The 24,134-nt window shown below is 28.9% G+C and overlaps 3 protein-coding genes across 4 annotated transcripts; 2 read left to right on the forward strand and 1 right to left on the reverse strand.

Moving 5' to 3' along the window:
- The first annotated feature begins 1,564 nt into the window (after positions 1–1,564).
- Positions 1,565–3,133, forward strand: LOC111296616 (large ribosomal subunit protein P2w-like). Its single transcript, XM_022891013.2, has 4 exons — positions 1,565–1,902; positions 2,001–2,113; positions 2,584–2,804; positions 2,932–3,133. The coding sequence occupies exons 2-4, from the start codon at positions 2,026–2,028 to the stop codon at positions 2,956–2,958; spliced, it is 336 nt and encodes a 111-aa protein (XP_022746748.1). The 5' UTR covers positions 1,565–1,902; positions 2,001–2,025; the 3' UTR covers positions 2,959–3,133.
- Positions 3,134–3,502: 369 nt separating this feature from the next.
- Positions 3,503–7,153, reverse strand: LOC111296493 (monodehydroascorbate reductase, seedling isozyme-like). Its single transcript, XM_022890842.2, has 10 exons — positions 7,027–7,153; positions 6,370–6,441; positions 5,864–5,915; positions 5,658–5,738; positions 5,361–5,479; positions 5,058–5,277; positions 4,820–4,938; positions 4,602–4,727; positions 4,198–4,338; positions 3,503–4,017 (listed from the first exon to the last, which is right to left on the reverse strand). Exons 1-10 carry the CDS (start codon positions 7,075–7,077, stop codon positions 3,694–3,696), a joined length of 1,305 nt encoding a protein of 434 aa, XP_022746577.1. The 5' UTR covers positions 7,078–7,153; the 3' UTR covers positions 3,503–3,693.
- A 9,260-nt stretch (positions 7,154–16,413) lies between these two features.
- LOC111296141 (serine/threonine-protein kinase D6PKL1-like) lies at positions 16,414–20,345 on the forward strand. 2 transcript variants are annotated; one of them, XM_022890225.2, is made up of 4 exons: positions 16,414–16,591; positions 16,717–16,805; positions 16,908–18,875; positions 19,350–20,345. In XM_022890225.2, the coding sequence occupies exons 3-4, from the start codon at positions 17,089–17,091 to the stop codon at positions 20,185–20,187; spliced, it is 2,625 nt and encodes an 874-aa protein (XP_022745960.2). In that variant the 5' UTR covers positions 16,414–16,591; positions 16,717–16,805; positions 16,908–17,088; the 3' UTR covers positions 20,188–20,345. The 2 variants fall into 2 exon arrangements, with proteins under 2 accessions (XP_022745960.2, XP_022745958.2); XM_022890223.2 differs by lacking the exon at positions 16,717–16,805.
- The last annotated feature ends 3,789 nt before the right edge of the window (positions 20,346–24,134 follow it).

The following is a 24,134-nucleotide window of genomic DNA, read 5'->3' on the forward strand; positions in this document are numbered from 1 at the left end:
GTCTTTTTGGCTTTTTTATTTTTGTCATATCTATTTGTTTCATTGAGAGCTTCTTTACACAAATTGAAATTTTAGGGTTGCATAACTGGGTTTCCTTTTTTTTTTTTTAATTTTATCAATACCAAATTTCATTTTAATTAATTATTTTCGCTAAAAAATATATATTTCCACGTGCGAGAGGACAAGATAGAAGTAGGAGAAGGATCCTATCGACCGTACAAGTTGAATCAAAGTATATATATGATTACTGATTCTAATACTTTACCTGCTAAGCAAAGCTTCCAGCACATAATTTTGTCTGTTATGTACTTTCCTTTTTTCAATATACATATAAACGTGAGGTTCAGTTTAATTGAATGATATAATTATTTTTAAATAGTATTAATAAATTTAAATTTTAAATTTTAATATTTATAGTTTTTTATATACAAAATTATTAATATAAAGTTAGATTACACATACAGCATATGACAATTTTGTCTCTTCCTTTTTTAAAAAAAAAAAATTTCTTTTCCAATGAATAGAAATTAGGGATAATTGCAAAGCAAATTGTGCTATTTTAAATGCTTATTTCATTAATAATTTCATGATTTATTGATAAAATATTAAAATTTTAATTTTAATAATCAAACCTAAAAATTTAAATTTTGATAATCACAATTAGAAAAAAAAAGCAGCTTATTTTTCATGGATACGTAAGCAATCTCATCTGGTACTTATAACTGTTATGCATTCGTTTTATGAGACAATTTCTTTCTTTAACAAAATTAAGTTCACTTTTGAGAAAAAATGGAAATTTTAATTATAATTATATATATATATAATATATGAGTGATGACATGAAATGATGGGCAATTTCTTTTTGGGGGTACACTTTATTGTATAATGAAAGTGACAAAGGGGAAGAAGACATCAAGAAAGCACAACGAGGAAGGCAAATGGGGAGCTTGGAAATGGCTATTGGCTAATGGCGCCTGGCCCATGCAATTACGTGTTTCCATTTCCTTTGGTGGTATAGATGGAAGAGGATAGTCCATAAGATTGATGGATTTTCCCACAAAAGTTGGCTGAAAAGGTTAAAAACAGGAGTGCTTTTGGCATGCAAATGTCCCACGTTTCTATCAGAAAAAATTGTTTGGAAGCAAAAGCTAGAATAGTAATCTCTGCCATTAACAGACCTCTAACAAAAACCTGCCACTGACATGGAACTTTCTATATATACATATATAGAAATGGTCTTTAACAAAACTATTGGCTTTCTCATCTGTTTGCATTGCATATGTGATTGTTTTGTGATGTTATTTTTTAAAATAAAAGAACAAAATGGTTTTTTATTAATTTAAAAAATTTATGTTAAAAAAAAAAGTATGTTAAAAGCGTAATAAAAGATTATATTAAGAGATGTGGTATCCTACCACTGAAGGCTTGCATGAGTTGCGGGCTGCAAAAAGCTATGTTTTCCAAATGGGCTTGGCTTAATCTAAAATTGGCTGACAGGCTGAGTCATCATCTGGGCCCAGGTGGAGCTGGTTCCTGAAACTCACACAGATTTGTCAACTGGACCCAAACAATGTTTTCAGCATTAGTAAAAGACAAAAAAATTATCCTCATTTTTTACAACCTATAAAATCCAAAATTGCAAGAAAATCACTTTCTTCATGGAGAAAAAAAAGCTATGCATTTAAAGAAAAAATCATTTTGATTAGGTTATGTTTTTGGCAGTATAAATTATCTAATATTGGGCTAAGGGCTTAAAACCCAAGCCATTTTTATTTGAGCTCTCAATTGCTCCAATTAAAACCCTAGTTTTGCATATAACATATAAGGCTGTCCATGGCTTTGTCATTTCCCATTTGCATCCAGGGCTTCGTCAATCACCGCTGTATATCAATAGCCCACCTGGTCAGTCTATTTCCCTCTTTTCTTCTATTTCACCTCTTTGTTTACAGTTGTTTTCTCTTTTGGGTTTTTGAAACTCTTGTTTTTGTTGTTTATCTCAGTTTACAGGAAAATAAGAGAGATAGAATGAAGGTTATTGCTGCATATTTGTTGGCTGTATTGGGAGGCAACACCTCTCCTTCAGCTGATGATCTTAAGCACATTCTTGGCTGTGGTACACTTTTCCACACTTTACCCTTTGCTTTTCTCTTCATTTCATATCAAATTTTACTGCTTTATTTCCTTTATCTGTACCAATATCTACGCTGGGTGATGCATTAGTTTGTAAATTGTAAATCATGGTTTCATGCCTTCTATATTGAACATTTGGTCCTAGCTATGATCTAAAGTTTACTTTTGATGTTACTGAGGTGGCTTTCTATGATGAATAAACTTGTATTAATTTGTATTTTGGTTTGGGGTTTACATAAATATTAGAAACCTTAATGCAAAATATGTTTTATATTGTGTGAATTGCTTGTTTATGTGATTCTTTTTGGCCAGCAAGTACAGTTGGAGGAAGAAATGTTTATTTTGTTTCAAATAATTTACATAAATATGTTTTTTTTTTCTGCCATAAATTTTAATTGTTGTTTATATGTTGGAGTAAGACATGTTGACTTTGTTTCGAATAATTGTGTACAGTTGGAGCTGAAGCTGAAGATGAAAGAATTCAGCTTCTTTTATCTGAGGTGAAGGGCAAAGATATAACTGAGCTTATTGCATCCGGGAGGGAAAAGCTTGCCTCTGTCCCTTCTGCTGGTGGTGGTGGTGTTGCTGTTACAGTTGCTGCAGCAGGAGCTGGTGCTGCTGCAGCTGAGACTAAGAAGGAAGAGAAAGTTGAGGAGAAAGAGGAATCCGACGATGTAATAACTCCAAACCTCAATTATTTTGCACATGTTATTGTCATGTTTATGCAATTTTAGCATCGTGCATTTAGTAGTCGTATGACAGATATATTTCATCTAATCCGATTTATTCGATTTGTTTCAGGATATGGGCTTCAGTCTCTTTGATTAAAGTGTTGATTGGTTTGTGCAGAAATTTTCTTTCCAATTTAACACCGGCTTATACTTAAAAATTTTGTTATCCACTGTTACGTGGCATTTTTTTGGCTTCATAGTTTTGGTGGACTAGACATTTGTTTTGCTGAAACCTATTGTTGCAATGGAATTTTGAGAATTCATTATGATGATATTCTTGAATCTCATGTCCAATGATGATGAAGATTGAACAGAATTAGATTGATTATCGTTTATATAATTGTGCAATTTTTGAAAGAATTAGAGGGTTTGTTTGATATATGATAAAATAAAATAATATTATAAATAAAATTAAATTTAATAATGATATTTTATTTTATATTTAATGTATATAAAAATTAAGATAAGATTATTTATTAGATAAAATAATTCATGTTTACAGTTTATATAATTTAAATTATTAATATAATTTTTAAAAATATAATAAAACATGTAAATTTAATTTTCATACAAATCAAAAATATTATAAAATTATTTTATCCTATTCATCGAGAATAAAGCCAGCGAAAGCACCCATGATATAGAGATAACAAGCAGAGTTTTATTATTCATCATTCTAAGGAAAACAAGAAATAACTAAGATGAACAAAGCAAACCTCAAATTTTACGAAGTCAATACAAAAAGCACTAACAGCAAAACCCAATGAAAAACATATCCAAGTCTTCATTGAAATAGTCATCTTGCAATAAGTATACAAACAGCTGTTAGTCTTCAAATCTTACAGGCAAAGGAAAGACCTTCACTTGTGAGGGCGTCCAAATTCTCAACTGAAGGCTGAAGCTTAGCAACTTTAGCAATAGCCTGGTTTTCTTCGGCAGTGCCACCCTCTAGGAATGCTCCAACCACCTTCCCGTCTTTGATCCAGTAAGATCCGAACTTTGGCTTTGGTGATTGGGGGTTGTTGTCTCCAAAAAGCACTGTATCGCCAACATTGTCACCGTAAAACTGCCATGCTAGATCAAAGGAACGAGAATAGAAGTATGGTAGGTAATCATATTCATCAACTGATTTCCCCGCCTCACTTGCCATGATAGCCTACAAAAAAGATGTCACATTGGTTTAACAGTTATATAATGGGAAGAGTCAAAACTGTATCTGTCTTAAAAGGTTGCAAAGGTAGATATTCTTCTGTCGGAAAGAAACCTTTAGCCAATAACTGAGTATCAAGATCAGGTCATAAATATAAAAATAGATGAACTAGGCGAGGTAACAGACCTTTACTGCCTGTTCGGCTGATTTCCGGGCATGGTCAACATGTTCAACCCTTCTAATGTCATTGTATAACTTCATAGGGAAAGTAGCTACATCACCCACAGCATAGACATTGGGAACACTTGTTTTGAAAAAAGCATCAGTCTGCGATCAAACAAATTGTATTATACAATCACATGCAGATCTTTATTAGAATTATGCTAAATGAATAGTAGTCAGAACTAATCCTGTTAGTTTATAGGTACTAAAATGAGCATTGTACAAAAACACTTTCTATTACCGCAAGATTTATGCAATATCAACATAATACTTAAGGTGATCAATCATATAATAAAGTGCAATAGGAATTTCAAGCTGACATTTAAAGATGAAAAGGCATTTGACATCATGTCACTGATCAAACCAACCTTTATTCCACCCTTCTCCTCTTCAACCTGCCCTTTAAATAATGTTATAAGAGGCCTTCCACCAACACCAACAACAACAATGTCAGCTTCCAGCACTCTTCCGTCCTTAAGTTTAACTTCCTTCACCTGAACAGTGGGCAAAAGTATCACCAATAAAATGATTTTAGTCACATAAAAGAAGATTAAAGCATAAAGCCCTCTGAAAGATAGCTGCTTACCTCTCCATTTGAGTCAGAGGTGAATCCAACAGCAACTGTTCCCTTTATAATTTTGATCCCTTTATTAGCATAATAACCCTCATAGAAAGCAGCAATGCCAGAGGTGAAAAGACGGGGCACTACAAGAACAATTTTCTTGTTAGAAAAACCCAACAGTAATTTTCTTATTTACATTGTCTCTTCCATCCTGAGACTGTATTTTAACAGTATATAGAAAGCCCAGCAGGTCTCTACTTACTGCACCATGGTTCAGGGTACACCATGCTGACATCAAAATTGTTAATTTTCATAGCTGCACCAAGCTCAAGACCAATATAACCTCCTCCAACGATAACAGCCTTCCCATTCTTTTTTGCTTTGATAGCTTCTACCAACATATCAGCATCATCAATTTCTCTTAAGTAGAAGATGTTTTTGGCATCAGCTCCTTGCACTCCAAAATCTGTCAACCTTATAACCTACAAGAATAATGTGTTCAACTATGCATGGCAAGCAAGACAAGGAATGTTTTATGTTCAGATCCCTAGAAACAGTAACTCACAGTGGAACCAGTTGCAATGATCAAAATTTGATACTTGAACATTTCTCCAGCTGCGCTTACTAAAGTCTTGGCAGGAAGATCTGCTTTCACTATTTCTGTTCTAAGTATCAATTCAATCCCTGCAAGGATCAGAACAAGAAAAGTCTATGAATGAGGCTATTCCAAGATTATAAGTCACAGTTATTTAATAAACAATAAATATTAGCTTCAATTCCCTTTTAGCAGATCCATTTTCTATTATTTCTGCAATTCTCAAATTTCACATTAAACAAATCCAAGCAGACATATATTGTGAACCTTTTTCCTTGTACCACTCAAGAAGCAATCTCTCTCCGCCACTTCCAACACAAACATGGAAACCGGGAAGTCTTGCAGCTCCTGCAAAAAACAAATCATCATATTGATTCAGGAAACAAACCAATCAGATGGCCAATTGCATTTATAGGTGTTAGGAACTTATTTCAAATTTGCAAACAGGTACATAAAACACTTATTAGGCTCACCCTGAGGGAAAAGATATCCCTTACTCAGAGCAGGCCGTTCATATGGAGCCACCTACATGTATAAGAAAGCAAAAATCAGGTAATATATGATACAAATTTATCACTTGAGGGGATCGATAAATGACAATAGAACAGTTACAATGAGTGCTGTAATGTAAATGCCACTGTTGCTGGCCTCCATTACATTAGAATTAAGCTTTGACAACATCAGATTGTAAGAAGAGTATCCAGAGGGAAAAGTCCCCATGAAGACAGCAGAATGAGAGATTTTGAAAAGCTAACCAGTGTGCTGAGTGTGAAATTATGTGATAGAATCTTTTTCTTTTTCTAAGCACAATTGACAATTAAAACAAAACAATTATACATGATGAGAATAGAAATAATACATATAGCAATCTAAAATGTAAAATGCAAGAAAAGTAGATGCATGCTGCATGATAGAACAACAAAATTCTTTCGCATGCAATGATAAAAACAAGTTTCATTAAATATGGTAAAATTCATACTGCCTCCTTGGAAATAATTGCCAGCTCACCAGGCTGCACCCCCAGCTTGGCAAACTCCCTGGCTGCATATCCCTATAAAGTCAGAAGAGGAAATTATCAGGAAAAGGAAGCAAACCAAACAGTCATTTTGCAACTCAGACGACACTCTACACAATTAAAACAGCAATATATTCATTACATTATGTAACAAATCGGAAACATGCTTGGTTGCTTCAATATAAATCCAATTTCAAAAACACAAAAAATTCAGTTACACAAATTTTAACATAAAACTATGACAAACACAAAAGTTTCAGGAAACTTAATTCAACAACTATAAAAGGATCTAAATCAGTTAGTCATCCCTCTTTTACAGTGACTAAATGAATAGCAACTAATCTAACTCTTCAATTTTGGTTTTAATTCTTTTTCATTTTTTTCCTCAACATTTTAGCAGTAAATACAAAATTTTTCTTTAATATTTTTTTCCTTGTCATTTTCTAAGCAACGCTAGATCCGTATGCCTTTAATAAATTAAACGATAAATGATTACAATTGAAGACAAAAATTTCAAAATTAAAAAAAAAAAGAGCACCGATGAACATCCTAAACTCAAACAAGTTCAAGAGAATGATAAAAATTGGAATCGATGAGCGAGAAATGATCGATGGAACTTACAGCAGCGACACCACCGCCAAGAATCACGTACTTGAAATTCTTCACCGCCATCGATGATCAAAGCTTCGCTTTGCTCTGCTCGTTCTTCTGCTCTGTGACTTTTCTTTCTGCCCTTTTTCTTCAGTATAGGATTGGGATTGAATTTGGCCAGACAAATTTATAGGAGGCTACGGCCCCTTATTGGCTGCCGTTTGTTATTATTTTGTATTATTACACCTTATCATCTATTTTATCAATATTTAAATTTGATTTTACACGTAATTTCAAGACATACATATTATTTATTTATGCAATTATATCATTATTTATAAAATATAAAAAAATTTATTAACTTGTTTTTATTTAAAATTTTTATTCTCATCAATTTCAAAAATACTAATTTTCTAAAAATAATCTGAAAAAAAAAAAATTCAGCAAATGACGGCGAAAATTATAAGTTTCGATTTAAATTACTTCATTTTTTAACAATTTTTCTATTTTTTTCAAAATAATTTTTTTTCCTTTTTCTCCTATTAAAATATGAACAGTCAAGTATGTACAGAATCTTATTTTAGAAAATAATGAATTTTTTTTCAGTCTTCCTTTGAACGTAGACATTTTTTATATTCATGTCAATAAACATTAAAATTTGAGATTTCTTTCCAAATAAATAACCTTTTAAGTGGGTTAAGGACTTTTCTTTCGGAAGGACGTTGAAGTTGACGTCATTGATGATGTGGCAAGGGATCTTCATGACTTCGTCTAATGTTCACACAGTCAATGATCCCGTGCGACCGGTACCATGATTTTCTCATCACATCAGCCTAAAGATCAACGTTAGAAAAAGGTAAAGACAAACGTGGTTTGACAAATGCTCCACAACCACGAAGCGAGTCAAACCAAGGTCCATGATTCGGAAGTGGCGGGCTGCGATGGACTTGGAGTTGGTCATGGGTTTAAGCCCAAATTTAAAAACAATTAAACATTTTCATTTTTTGGGATCCAACGGTCTAAAGCTTTAACCTGATTAAGAACACCAAGCACCAATGGTAGAGTTTTCACTTAAATTTAACAATATTCATATTTAATGGAGAAGAAGGGTTTAATTTTGTAATTGTTTAAGAATTTTTGTTGGAATATATGTGAAGAGATTCAAGGGAATTATTCAAATTTATACCTTTTTTACCCACCCCCTCTGCTTAAATTTGATATATAATAATACTTTTAAAAAATATTATCAATATGCATTCATATTAGTATTTGATTTAATAAAAAAATATATGTATTTTTTGAAGAATTACATTAAAATCAGATTTTTTCAATTATTTAAAAATAAAAAAAATTATTCTTAGTGTTTTATTTTAAATATAATAGTTAAGATTGTTTCATCGGCTTAAAATTTTAAGATAAATTGGTTACTTAATTTAACATAAAGTCAGAGCTATTGATACCAAATCTTAGTAGACAGTTTTTCATTTTACTCCTTCTGTCTCTTTTTTTTTTTTCTTTTTCTTATGTCCTAAAATTTTTTTTTTGAACATTTAAAATTTTTATTTTTTTATATTTTAAAATTATTTTTTATGATTTTTTAAACTTTTTTATATTAAAAATTATGAAAATTTAATTTTATAAAAAAATTAAAAATTTAATATTAAATAAAATAAAATCAAATTTTTTTAATTTCATAAAAATTTATTCATAATAAATACTTTGAGATGAAAAGTTATATTTTTTCACTTTCTGTTGCCCGTTGGGTTGCGAGATACTTTTTAATATTTCTCCAGCTTGTATTTTTTTACATTTGAGTTCATGTGTAAATTTATTAATATTTTATCTAATTTTCTCGTGAAAATTTTTATTATAACTTAAATATAAAAATTATATCTGAAACTCAGAGTAAGTAATTTCTTTTAATTAAAAAAAAAAGGATGATTTTTCTTTTTTTTTTTACAATTTTAAATAATAATTAATGATCTCTATGTATACTTTTCTTTGTCGACATCAAAGACAAAGTTGATTATAAAATGTCCGAAATAGTACAGTGTAACATCAATAGTAGGCATCATGTCGGGCACTAGCTTGATGTCTCATTTTTTGGCATCGCACCGTTATTAATTTGATTCCCTAAGATATTTTTCTTGCTCTTCCTCCTACTTTTTCATGCCATTTATAAAGAAAAAAAAAATCATAGATTTTGAAACCACAAAAAAAGGAGAAAAAAGTAGTTAAAAATAAAAATAAAAAATATTTTTTATGTTTATATTCTGATGTTTAAATTAAAAATCAATATCAAAATAAGAGAAAAATGAAAGGTTTGTGTGGCATAATAATAACGTAATCGAATTGATAATATTAAATATATTAAATCATTATGATGTATCGAGTTATCTTAAAATTTTAAAATATACTTGATTGTCTATCTATAATTTCTAACGAAAAAAATGATCAAAATATTTTTTAAATAAAAAAATACTCCTAATAATTTTGGTTCAAATTCAGCAGACTTTCATATATGTATATACATTATAAAAAATAAAGTATATGTTAAATTTTATTAGTAAAAGTTTATTAATATTATGTAACTATAACAATTTAAACATGACTCTTAAATACATAAAAATATATATAATATTTGAATTTTTATCATTTGTTTCTTTTTTTTTTTTTCATTCTTTAATGGCTAACATAAGAGATAGCACTTGAATTTCAGTAGTTGGTACATGATTTTAATCTCTTTTTCTCTAAATAAAAGAAAAATACTAAAGATAAATTTTAATTAAATCCCTATTTAAAATCAAATATTAAAAATTTGATAAATTCAATAATAAACTCTCGAGTAGTTTATGAATTGATTCGACTTTTAAAACAGTGAGAATGATATAGAGAAAAATTGATCCATTATTGTACAAACATAAAAAGAGGTTTACCAAATTGCATTCATTATAAGCAAGTAGGAAAGCTTTTTTTTTTTGCAAGGCCAATAGCAAATCATGAAAGCCAAAGGGATAAACAAGGATCACACCATGAATTTATTTTTGGGAACCCTAAACCCTAAGCAATCCACTATTGAACAAAAAAATTTTGGCTCTTTTTGCTAAGAACCGTACATAGAAAAAAATGGCCCCTTACTCTTTGAAGATGTTAAGACATTAACTGTTTAACTCTTTTTATTTGGTACATCTCAAAATTTAAACTCTTGATGGTACATTGGAGAGGGCTAGAAAAAGTGGGGCAAATTTGTCTTGATTGTAAAGAAGAAAACAAAGCTATAACTCCATGCAGAATAATAGAAGAAAAGGAGTCTTAATTTTTTTTCTTTTATTTTTTAGGGATTTATATTTTATTTGGATTACATATAACAAAGGATTTTACTCTCAAAATGACATAATAGCAAAATGAAATTTTATTTTTGTCGACTATAAGAATGAGGACAAAAGTTACATGAAGTCTTTTTAGTAAATTTTGTGAAATTTCTTTTAAAAAATGATTTACTAAAAATTTTAATAAAAAATTCAAATTGATAGATTAATAAAATTCAATGTAAATATCAATAATATATAAAAAAAATTATAAAAAATATTATTTATAATTTAAATTTGATTAATACTTTTTTAACGATAAAAATTTTATCAATATTTTTACTAAAAATATCTATATAAAAACATATATCAAAATATATTAAATATTTTTAAAATTTTATTCACTTGATTTATGTAATAAATCTTTTAATTTATCAATTTTAATTTTATTTAATAGTTTCTAGTAAAAAACTTCACAAAATTTACTTAAAAAATTTCATCTAAATCTTTCCCTTCAAATAAAGCTTTAGGTCGGCACCGTTTTAAAAATTTTTTTATTTCTTTCATTTTTTGAATTTTGTACATGAAAGTCTTATATACCTTGGATTTAAGGCAAAGACAAACACCAACCATCCCTTTCTAGCGCATACCATGTGAGAAAGATGGTACTACTACTTTATTGAAAAATTTAATGGCCGATTTATTTGTGGTCTAATAGAATTTTTATAAATTTAGTTTATCTTTAAAAAAAAATTAAATTTTTTCTCTTAAAGCACATGTATTAGTTTTACACTTTTTTTTTTATCAGATGTATAAGTTTTACTATACATGTAAATTGTTTTTTTTTTTTTTCTTCTTTTTGGATTGTCCAAATTTGCATAGCCAAATAAGAAATACTTCTAAACTTTTTCCTCTTCTTTTATGGGCATTTCGGGTTGTACTTTTTCATGGAGCAAAATGAGTATCGTTTATTTGGATAGGACGGTGAAATTGGATTTAATAAGATTAAAAATAAAAATAAAAGTTATTGTAATTACAATTAAAAAAATAATTTTAATTATGATTAAAAAAATTTATAAATAAATATATATTGAATAAAATTCATTAAAATTAATATTTAAATTCAGTTGATAGTGTAATGAACTTAATTGTACTATATTGATTGTACGATAGAATCCAAACCCCCACTTAGTCTCTATGCCTATTATTATTTTCTATTTTTTATAAGATAAAATTATTAAGAAAGAAGAGATTCGAAATTTTATTTTTTAGTATGGTTATGCATATTTTACCATTAAATTGAAGAAAATTATTTAATATATTATTAGTAAAATTTTTTAATTTTACTAACAAAATTAAAAAATGATCATATATCATATATTTAAAAAATAATTAATTATGTTTGTAAACTTTAAAATTTTCACTGCTGAAACATTAATCCTTAAATCAAATAATCAAATGCTACTAAAATTTCTTGAATTCTTGGATTATTGTTTGAAATGGTTGACTTGTAATTAAAAATGAAGGGAGAAAAAAATTAAGAATATGTTTGCATAAATAATGATAATTGAGGGTATTATTGAAAGAGGATCTAATACGAGGTGATGTGTTTAAAATAAATGAACCAAAATATGGTAAAGTCAGGACTTCATTGCATAAACTTTTTTTTTTTTAATTTCTGGCCGTTTGCTTTAAATTTTTGGCTAAAACATTAATAAAGTTCTTAAATTATGTTTTTAAATAAATTTTAATATTTTTATTATGATTTATGTTCAAATAAATCATTAGTCTAAAAAATTAATTTATATTAAATGTTTATTTATATATAATAGAAATTAAAAGTTAAAAATTTATTTGGATACAAATTAAATGTTAAAAATTTATTTAAATGTAAATTAAAGATCAATGACTTATTTAAATATAATAAAAATAAAAAATTTTATTTAATATATTTAATATATAATAAAATTAAAAAAATTATTATTTTCACCTAAATTTTTAAATTTTAATCTTCCTTAATTCTTTTCTGACCCCAAAAAAAAATCTTACTTTTATTCTTCAGGCGCCGGCATGGGCATGGAAGTATAACGTGGGCGGCATATCTTTTTGTACGAATCAATTTTTTTTTTTTAAATATAGTAAATGATTTATATGAGAATATATAAATAAATAAATATTATATTCCATTATTTTCTCTTTATTGCACCGCGTGATTGATTCGTCGAATTCCTCCAAAGTTTTTGAGTTATCACTTGTCAATAATGAATGTGAAAAATTTTATAATTTATATATTTTTGTTTATAAAATATTAAAATTTATATATTTATATTATATTTTATATAAAAATAATATATTATAATTCATATTGATATAAAAATATTAAATATTTTTTAATTTTGTTAAATTTATATATAATTATTATTAAAATTTTAAATTATATTTTTTTTATTTTTTTATCGTGTTAATGTCATTTTATCTTATTATATTTTAAATTATCAAATTTAATTAAATTTTAATTGATTTATATAATTATTTTTAAAAAATAATATTAAATAAATTTATAATTTAAATTTTAACACTTATAATTTATACATATATATTTTCAAATTACAAATTTTTTCAGCAAAAAAAAAAAAAAGAAACTAGTATTAGGGATGTAAATGATATATTAATACTCACAAGTTATTCGGATTCGATTGTAATAAAATTTTAATTCGATTTAATTATTATCGAATTGAACTCGAACTCGAGTAGCTCGACTCATCGATCTAACCGAATTCGTTCATTCTTATACTTGACTTACGAGATTCGAGTAGCTTGTAAGCCTAAGCTTAATTGAGCTTTTTATATTTAAATATATTTTAATTATTTTAATTAATAAAATATCTCGAATTCAAGTTCGAGCTCGAACATAAATAATTAAACTTTTTTCAAATATAATAATCGAGTTTATTTTTATATGTTAATCGAACTTAATCAAATAATTTTAAATAGTTTGATTTTTATCTTCAGTCTCATTCTAGCTAAAAAAAAACTTGATAGAGTTCAAGTTGATTTTCGAGCATTGAATTTCAAATTAAATTCGAACTTAAATTTAATATTATATCAACTTGAACTCGATCGATTATACTTCTAATTAATACATATAAAAAATGAAAATGAATCATGAAAACTAAAATTGTTTTTCTTATTTTATTTTTAAAGATGGATTTCTACTTTAGTAACAACTACAATTTTTAGTAATTTACCATCCTTTTGTGTATCTGAATATGATACAAAATATCTCATTTATTTATTTCTTTTTGTTTTCTCCCTAAAAATGAGATATTATTATCAAGTTTAATTAGGTTATTTATTTAAAAAATAATAGTAATAATGATTATTGATATAAAGATTATTAAACTACATTCATTACGAAAATTTATTCCATTTTGAAGTCCGTTGATACGTTTTTATGATTTTTTTTTTCAAATATGCTTAAGAAAAATAAAGAGTAAACCTTTATTTAAAAATAGTTCAATTTTTTATTATTAATAATATTTTATTATTCAACAACAATAATAAAAGTGTGCTCTCAATAGGTAAGGGTGAAAAAAATAAAAAAAATAAAATCAGTTTGAAATTATAAATTTTGATTCGATTATGATCGATTTTTTATTTGATTTGAATTAAATTTGGATATTAAATATATATATTAAGTTGAATTAAATTTTGAATTGGGATGTGAGAAAAAAATTGAACTAAATTGAATTATATATATTTTTTAATTTTTATATATTTTAAAATTTTTATAAAATAAAAATAATTATTTTAATAAAAATTTATTTAAATATATTAAAAATTTTATTAAAATAACATATAAATATTAAAAAATTTTAAATTTTAAAAAAAATCAGAACTGAACATAGAAAATTCAATTTGAATCACCAACGCTTATTTGTTGAGTAGCAAAAAACTCGATTCCTTTTAAGTAAAGTTTTAATTTCAAGTATTGTAAATAAAAAAAATAGATGTTGAAAAAGTTTGTCTCTTTATGAGATTCAACTCGATTTGATTTCATAATAGTGAAAATTTAAAATGATTATCGGACACTTTAGATTTAAAAAAAAATCAATTTGAATCTATTTTAAAAAATTATTAATTTAAATTTGAATTAAATTTTAAAATTTTATAATATTATATATTATTAAAAATTAAAATAAATTTAATTTAATTTGAACTTTTATCGTTTTTGAAATGTATGATTGATTTGAATTTCGAAATATTCTTATTGTTCATTATAAATAATTATTAAAGAATTTAAATTTATGTGGGTGGAGCAAGAAGCAGCCAAAGGAAATGAGTTTTCACTAAAGTGGAGTGCATCCCAAAATCCTGCCAGCTCTGACATTTTTTCCACCAATTATTGAAGGGTAATTCCCTGTACTTGGATTTTTTTTCCCTCATGGTTACCACTTAATTACCACCCAATTTTTTACTGTAAAAAATTGAAATTACAATTAATAATAGTATTGATTTATGGCAAATGCAATGTGTCCCAACAGGGAATTAGGATTTAGGATGTCCAATTCAATTATTTTCTTAATTAATGTCCAATATTAATTAATTCTATTTTGTCATACTATGCAACAAGCAAAAACCTTACTATATTAATCATAAATTTTGCTAATGAGTATTTCAAAGCACCCTTTAAGGGTAGTAATTTTTTGCATTAGAAACAATAGTTAGACAGTTAATTTGATGATATTTTAAAAATTATTAACTATTATAGTTTTAAATAATCAATTAATAAATTATAATCAATAGCAAAATATATTTATCGTTAATTATGTTTTATTATAAATAATGATTATATAGTAATAATTATTTGATAGTTGGTGGAAATTTAAATAAATAAATAGATGATTAATATGAATTATGAAAAATTAAAGTCACAAACTTTTGTATCAAGTCCATCATTAATACTTAAAACCTAGTCATCTTTAATACTTTAACCTCAAGCTGTTGTAATACTAAACAAAATCACACACTTATTTTGAAGGTTCTTTAATATACGATTAGGGAAACAAATTAAAGTGACCTTTTCCCAAAATTTTAATTTTCCCTCTTGAAATTATATATTTGTAAAAAATAAAGGTGTTAAAAGTAAAAATATATTTTGAAATTTTGCCTCTACTTTTTAATCCTTTAAGTTTATATTTTGTAGGCTCTAATATTGGTCTAATATTATAATGTATGAATTTTCCCTTTTAAAAAGTTAAAGTTGATTTAAAAAAAACCTTTTTTTAATATAAAATGAAAGATTATTGTTTGAATTACAAATATTTAAATAAAAAATTTAATTTAATGACTCGACATATTTAATAAATTTATAATTTAAATACTAATACAAGAGTTATAATTTTTTTAAAATTAAAAAATTTTATCTGAGTCCCATTATCTTACTATCATTTAAGCTTTATGACAAATTGATTAAAATTTATAAAAAAATTAAATTATTCTAACATGTTTTTTTTTAAATAAATTATTCTCACTGGATTAACTTCAACTCATAAAAATTTTGAATTATCCAAAAAAAAAAAAAGCATAATGTCATACAAAGTAATAGTAATTGATTAAGACCATTAATTTTGTAACATTATGTTCTAACTTTTTCTCTTGTTGTTGATAAGTGTGTTCCATTAATGAACATGACTTGCATTCTTAAGTAAAATCAATCATCATTTGTCTTAGACATATTGTCTCCAAAAAGATTGATATATTTTTATATGTAAAAATAATATAATTAATAATAAACTAAAACTGGGTATCCAAAGAAATCGAGAGTAAGTAAAAATAAATAAATAAATAAATATTCTATCACTAAATAATTAATAATACAAAATCACGAACAGATAAATAGAAAATTTAATTAATTTATTCGTTGGGCGAACCAACAATAATAATAATAATAATAATATTCTCTTGTTAAAACAGTAGAAGTAGGCGGTGTCCGTATCTAACCTGCAAAAAAATTTTTCCCCCTCGCTGCTACGTGTGACCCACTTCAATGTATGGTGGGCCCATTTTCAAACATCTAAATAATCAGAGCCCAAAAATAAAAAGAAACAACACTATTTTTTTGTACTCTGTCTTCCTTTCTCTCTTATTTTCTTCAACCCACTTTGATTTTAGCACTCTTGCTAGGCTTTTCAATCCTAAACATCTGTTTCTTAATTTTCTCGTTTCATACATTTTGGTCCCAAAATCTATTCCTCAATGCTTTCGGTTTTATCTTCTTTTTTAAGGTACTGTTTGTTTCTCTTGATTCAAGTTTTGCCTTTTTTGTTTGTTTGTTTGTTTGTTGTTGAGGTTTTGGATCTTTGGTTTTGGGTTGGATTTGATATATGTAAGAAATTTAATCATGTTGGAGCTTTCAGTTTCTGGGTTTTTTTTGGTTTTTGGTTTTATTCTTTTTTGCTGTTGGGTTTGGCTGGAAGTTAAAGAGTGTTTTTGTTTCTGGTATGTTTGCTGGATCCCTAGTTTTAATTTTCTTTTTGTTGGTAATATTATTTTGCTGTGATTTGCTTGTGCTTTGATATTCTGGTTTTAATGGTTTTTCAGGCTTTCCGAATGTATGAGCTTTAAAGTTGATTTGATGAAAGAAAGGTCACATGTTGCTATGCATTCGGATCTTTGAAGATGGTCGATAGAGAAACATGAATTAGTGTAAATTTGAAGGGTGATATCATACCTTGTCTTTTAGGATACAGCTGAGAAAATTTATTACTCTTAAGCAGTTAGAATGGGTTCATATTCTGGTACCCGTGAAATCGTTGAAGCAGGTGAAGAGTTGAAACCGGTACAACGATCTAGAGGGGCATACCGATCACATTCAGGATTGGGGGTGGGTAACAAAGATCGGAAGCCTCCTGTGCTGAAACTGGGATACAAGGATTCTCTAGAAGATGGTGTTAATCAGCTTTTTGAGGCTATAAATCTTAAAGGTCCCAAAGGTTTAAGTGTTTCGTACCAAGGAGGCGCAATCTCAAGCTCTTTAAAGAAAAATGCACTGAAGAAGCCAATTACAGTGGGGATGCCTCAATCCCCAAGAATAGGTGGTTCAGAGCCGTTGTCACTGAAACAGGCATTAAGGGATCTTTGCATTTCCAAGGCATCAGAAATGGCTGCTATGAAACGTTTGTCAATGTCAGCTAGTTCTCCTGGGGTCTCTGAAGCTGGAAGGATAAAAAGTTTGTTCAATTCAGTTGTAGTTGAAGCAGCCAGTGGATCTGGTCTTCCCAGAGATGAAGATAAGGGGAGCAGGGTAGAAATATCTTTGGTGCCTGAAGAAAGCAAGTCAACTTCTTCTAGGATGACGGCTGTGCCACATCAAGCTCCCAACATAAAGTCATTGAGCCAAAATGCTAATTCTTCACCTCGATTTGCTCGTGCAACAACACAAATTAGCACCGGAAGTTCTACATCAACTCAAGCTGATGTTTCTGTGTCAAGAAAAGTTGGAACTCAACCACCAAAGGCAGAGCTGTATCAAAAAGAGAAGCATACTTCTGCATCTTCTCCATCTTCTTCTTATGCTAATAATAATATGTTAGAAACTGACAATACTGTACCTGCTTCAACCAAGTTACCAAAAAGAGCATCATCGCCAAAGTCGGGACAAAAGGGCAGGGTGCATGCTGTTGCATCTTCTAGCTCAATGAATGGCAACAGAGTAAGCAGGATGACAAGAAATGCACCGCGGGTGGTCAAAACAGTTGTCAGGAACAAAAGTTTGGTCAAGAAGAAAGTAAAGCAGGATTCCTCTTCTGCCGCCTGCACTGCTAATTCTTTCAATGAAGTTAATAGCAGCTTGGATTCCACTACGAGTCAATTAGTTTGTCAGAGATGCCAATGCTCTATGAAGAGTTCAATTAATGACTCTAATCAAGATTACATCAAGTCGCATGCAGCCGGGATTAGTGCTGAAGTGAGCTCAAGTCATGTGAATTCTGATGTGTGCAAACCCACCTTGGTTGAAAATAACTCTAACAGAAGCCGAGCTGCCGTTCCAAGGGCTAAAAAGAGCTCAAAATTAAGAGAAAATGGAGACTTATCCCAAAGTTCAAGTAGCCTTGGTGATAGTAGTAGCACAAGCATCAGTGATGACAGCAATTTAAGTGGGTCTAGTTGTGGCAATAGACCTCACATGTCAATGGACGTGAGGTGGGAAGCCATCCGCCACATTAGGATGCAGGATGGAGTCTTGGGATTGAGACATTTCAATCTTCTAAAGAAGCTTGGCTGTGGAGATATTGGGACAGTATATCTTGCTGAGCTTATTGGCACGAACTGCTTGTTTGCTATAAAGGTCATGGACAATGACTTTTTGGAGAGAAGGAAGAAAATGCCAAGGGCCCAAACAGAGAGAGAAATATTAAGGATGCTTGATCATCCTTTTCTACCTACTTTATATACCCAATTCACATCAGATAACTTATCATGTTTGGTTATGGAGTACTGTCCAGGTGGGGATCTACATGTCCTTCGTCAAAGGCAGCCTGGGAGATGTTTTCCAGAGCCAGCAGCTAGGTAAGGTGCTTAGATGATGAAAAGTGAATTTGAATTAGGAATACCTTCTAATAATTTGAAATATCTTGACAATTGAGAAGTCACTTTTGATCTTGCCTGTCTGGTTATTCATTCAGTTTGAACATCTAAAGCACAATAAGTTTTGCATTATATTGCTTGCATATCTGGTTAAAGTCATGAAAATGTTCTGATATCTCTGTGATAGGTGTTTCCACTTAATTCACCTTGTAACTCCCCTTAAATCCAAGTAAACGAGTGTTTGTCTTTAATATAGGGTCATCCTTTCTGTGAAGTTTTAGCTTGTCTCAAATTTCAAGCTGTGCTGTTTTTACTTGTTGCCTACACTGTGGTGACTGGTGTAGTATGACATAAGAGAAGGTCTGTGTTGAATGAGACCGTTCCATGCTTCAGTTAATCTTTTTCGATCAATCTGACATCAGTTTCTGAACTGGTTATATATTACTTTATATTCAGGTTTTATGTAGCCGAGGTCCTTCTTGCTTTGGAGTACTTGCACATGCTTGGAGTTGTTTACCGTGATTTGAAACCTGAAAACATTCTGGTTAGAGAAGATGGCCACATAATGCTCACAGATTTTGACCTTTCACTTAGATGCACAGTTAGTCCAACTCTCTTGAAATCTTCGTCAAATTTGGATCCTGCTAGGATATCTGGTCCATTTGCAGCATCTAGATGCGCAGAACCCTTCTGCATTGAACCATCCTGTCAGGTCCCATGCTTCAGTCCTCGGTTCTTGCCTGCTGCTGCAAAAACAAAGAACAAGGCAAAAGCGTACCTTGCTGCCCAAGCCAGATCACTGCCACAGCTTGTGGCTGAGCCTACTGATGCAAGATCCAATTCCTTTGTTGGAACCCACGAGTATTTGGCTCCTGAGATCATTAAAGGAGAGGGTCATGGAGCTGCTGTTGATTGGTGGACCTTCGGTATCTTTCTTTACGAGCTTCTCTATGGTAAGACACCCTTTAAAGGTGCAGGGAATGAAGAAACATTGGCTAATGTTGTGCTACAGAGCCTTATGTTCCCAGACAGTCCTTTTGTTAGTTTCCAGGCAAGGGAACTCATCAGAGGGCTTTTGGTAAAGGAGCCAGAGAATAGGCTGGGAACGGAAAAAGGGGCAGCCGAGATCAAGCAACATCCTTTCTTTGAAGGCTTGAATTGGGCTTTGATACGATGTGTTGTTCCACCGGAATTCTATGAATTTGGGGTTCCAAGCGTGATGTCCCCGGACACAAAGAGCAATTATTTGGAATGTGAAGCTACTCGAGAGCACCTTGAATTTGAGTTATTTTGATGAAAACAAGTACTTGAAGGAGAAAGTTTTCACAATTAAAGGATCTCCTCCTCTTGTTGTAATTACATATCTAAGCTCGTAATGTAAATTTGATTGAGAATATTTGGTAAAGCTGTTACCAGATTTTATCATATCAGACACCAAAATCCTTTCTTTCAGCAACTGGTTACTATATAAAGTTATACATGTGCTCTCCTTCTTCTCAGAAATCTCAGAAATTGATGGTTGAGTTATTGTTTGAGGGCCTGCAGTGTTTTGTTTCATCATAGATATTGCATGGTACTCAAGCAAAGGTCAATACAGACATCATTAATATATATTAATATATTTGCCTGAGTCTTTCATCTGTTGGCCTAGTGGCTAAGAAGTTTTAAGAAAGACGTGTAGGCGTGGGTTTTAACTCCGTCATCCCCTCTTCTCTCTTGTACCGGCGTTTGCCATTTTATAAATAAAAAAAAAAAAATCTTTGCTTGAGATTTCTGTCTTGCCTCATTTTCTTTTGTTTTTTTGTTGATCAGGTTGCTGGTAATAAACCATGAAGATTTTTTTAAAAAATGAAATACATTGATAAAACTCAAAGAAATAAAGTAAATTTATTTTAGAATAAAACAGGGGACTTTTTAGAAAGGGAACATTTTTTTTCTGTATAATAATTCATGTAGAACACTTTCAATTCAAATTTTCTTGGGTGAATCTAACCTAGTTTTCTTTTAATGACCGACTGGATGGCCCAAAAATTTTACTAATTCTCCTCAATTTTGTATTGTACCGGTTCTATAACTTGACAAAAAGAAAATTCAAAAATGTTTTAAGATAAGAATCTTTCTTACTTAGGGCTAGGGGTATATTATAATATTATACAATAAACTAATTTCTCCATATAAACTCTTTTGTAGATAATCTTCTATAATGAAAATAATTAAAAATTTATGATTTAATTCAATTATTTTATATAATTATTTTCAAAGAATGATATCTAATAAACCTAAAGTAATTTTAAATTTATTAACTATTATTTTTTAAAAATAATTATATAAATTAATTGAATTTAACTTAAATTTAAGATCGATCGATATTTTTAAGGTCTAGTCTACGCATCTATAGTTTTTATTTCTTTGTATTTGTGTACACTCAACTTTTGATGCGCCCATGAACTTGACTGGAATTTGTGCTTGCAGATTAAAGGGTAAAATGGGCAATATATTTGAAAAATAAAAAGGAAGTCCAAATGGTTGGCTTTAAACAATTAGATCGGAGACCATTTCAGTAAGTGTCACGTATCTTAATTAATATTTAATACTATCAAATTGTGTTAAGCCATTGATTAATTTGACCAATAAACATGCTACTAATGTTTGGAATCACTTGGACACGACAAAATATGAAATAAAAATAATTCATGAACAAAAAAAAAAATTAAGCCTGTTTTTGGTAACTAATTTTATACACCAATTCCTCCCCCCCCCCCTTTTAATTTTGGAGCAAAGTCAATGAATTTAATAATTCAAATTAAATTTATTTATTTATTATCAATTGATTTTAAACTAAACGTTTAAAAATTTTACGTAATAATCAATTAATCACTATGATAATCACATTTGTAATTATAAAGCAATCACCTAACTACCAATAAAAAGATAAACCTAATTTATAATTAATAGTTATGTTATGGAAAAGTTGACAGATTAAAGCACCCAGAATTTCCCACTTGCAGTTCTTGAAGTCATCTTTCAGTGCTCGCTGCCAACAAAGGAGCACTATGTATAAGCATATGAAACTATGAATCCACTCTTAAAAGATTTTATATATTTGTTTATAACTATGAATCCACTGATAAAAAAATTGCAGAGAGACCCCTGATATTTTATTTAATAATAATTCAGAATATACGTAGGATTTTGTTAGATGGGCTTGCATATGGCAGCTATATATATGAAGAGATACTTTCGGCTTTTGGCAGGTGCACATTTTTTTCCCGGAAAGATTTACTAGTTAGTGTTAGACCTTTTCTAAGAGACAAAGAAAACGGATTTGTATGACTTTGTTAAACCCTTTCCATTTCCCTATCTTGTTCTGACTGAAAACCTTTTCCATTTCTCAATCTTGTCCTGACTTTGACCATGTAAGCTGTTGCTGTTGATTCTGTCAGCTGATCATGAATCAGTACTGTCTTGGGTAAACTCTGACTAAATTGATTGTTAACGACTCAACTCAAATCCATCTCCTAAGATTTTGTTTTATTTTTAAAATGAAAGTTGACAATGAGATAAAAAATAAATTACAAAAATTATGATTTAAACTTTAAATTTGTTGAATATCATTTTTTAAGGATCCAGGCCTATATCCTTTTCGGAAGCTCAAGGTATACAGACAAAGATAGAAACATAAACATTTAATACTAAAAACAAAACACAACTGCGGCTCACTTAAGTAGCTTTAGGAAACATCAAAAATTAATTATTTAAATCTGGTGATGAAAGTTTGATGATTCAGTGGGATCCCAAAGAGGGAAATGGGCATTGCCCTGTTTGGCCACTTGACTTTAGCTTAAAGCTGGCTATATATATCCATATGATAGAAGAAAGGAGAGGAGACGCCTCCATTTTCTTCTCTAGACGACATTGAAATTATAGCCCCGCATAGATGCATCTATGAAAAAAAAAAAAGGGCAAACAAATAATTATTTTTTGGAGCTAGCTATTCTTCGTTATCTTAGAGCTATGAGCTATTTGTTTAAAAATTTATATTTGATATATTATCAATATATAAATTTTATATACTATCAATAAATCAAATGATATTATCTCATAAATAAATAAATATATAAAAATTAATATTTTAAAAAATTACTTATTAACGAGATAATATCATGTTATTTATTTTATTAATGAGATGATATTATATAATTACTAATAGTATATAAAATTTATATATCGATAATGCATTAAATATAAATTCTTTGTTTAATACCAGAAAAAAGACGGAAGATATGTTTAGAAAAGCAAATAAGTAAATAGAAGGGCCAAAGAGACCATAGAGAGGAGAATTTTATACATGTTTGGACCTTGGTGAAGATGGCTAAAGCTTCATTAGAGAAAATATATATGTTGATATTAAAAAGGCTACATATTTTACCAACAACTAATGTTAGTTCTAGTGATAAAGAGAATCTGGTCATTTTTTTTTGTGGTTGATTAAGTTTAAATTCATTGGAAATGTAATTTTTCGTAAATTTGCTAGAGTTAACATAAATAGATTTATTTAAATTGACCCAAACAAATTAAAAATGTACTGAACAAAACCTAAAAATCTCTTATCATTAAAAAAATTGCCATGTTTTTTAATTGATTTATCATTTAAAAAATAATCTAAAAAAAAGAAAATGAAACAAAAATGTTACCAAAAGTCTTGTTTTTGCAAGAAAAAAAAGTAAACTAAAAAACCTTTCCCGAGTAAGAAGCAAAGCAATCAATCAGTAAGCCTGCATTGAAGTAGTAGATGGAGAAAGAGTTGTGAGGAAATAATCAAAGATCAATGAGAGCAAGAAACCATAGATGAATGATATTAAATTCAAAGAAAATAAAAAAATATTTCTGACTGCATTAAAAAAAATGAAAATTAAGCCAGCTATTTAGAATTAATCAAATTATTATAAACAATTAATAGTCCAAACAAATTGATAAAAGAAAATTTATTTTTTCTGAATGGACAGTAGCTTGTTTATCTTGAACATTGACTTGGCTATGCATGATCAAATTGAATCAGCAATTAAGAAAATAAAAGGGCTATGAAAATGAAGGGTTCAGCAATATAAAACTTGATTCCTACTGCATGCCTATGACTGGCCTGCATTTACATTTTATTTTATTTTTATCTATTTGCTTCAGTTTTTCACTGTAGATACACTTAATTATTGATAGCCATCAAAGTCTAAAGTCTCATTCTGG

Source organism: Durio zibethinus, chromosome 12 (genome assembly GCF_047325235.1).
Source record: "Durio zibethinus cultivar Kanyao isolate XHJ-2024 chromosome 12, ASM4732523v1, whole genome shotgun sequence".
Classification (NCBI taxonomy): domain Eukaryota; kingdom Viridiplantae; phylum Streptophyta; class Magnoliopsida; order Malvales; family Malvaceae; genus Durio; species Durio zibethinus.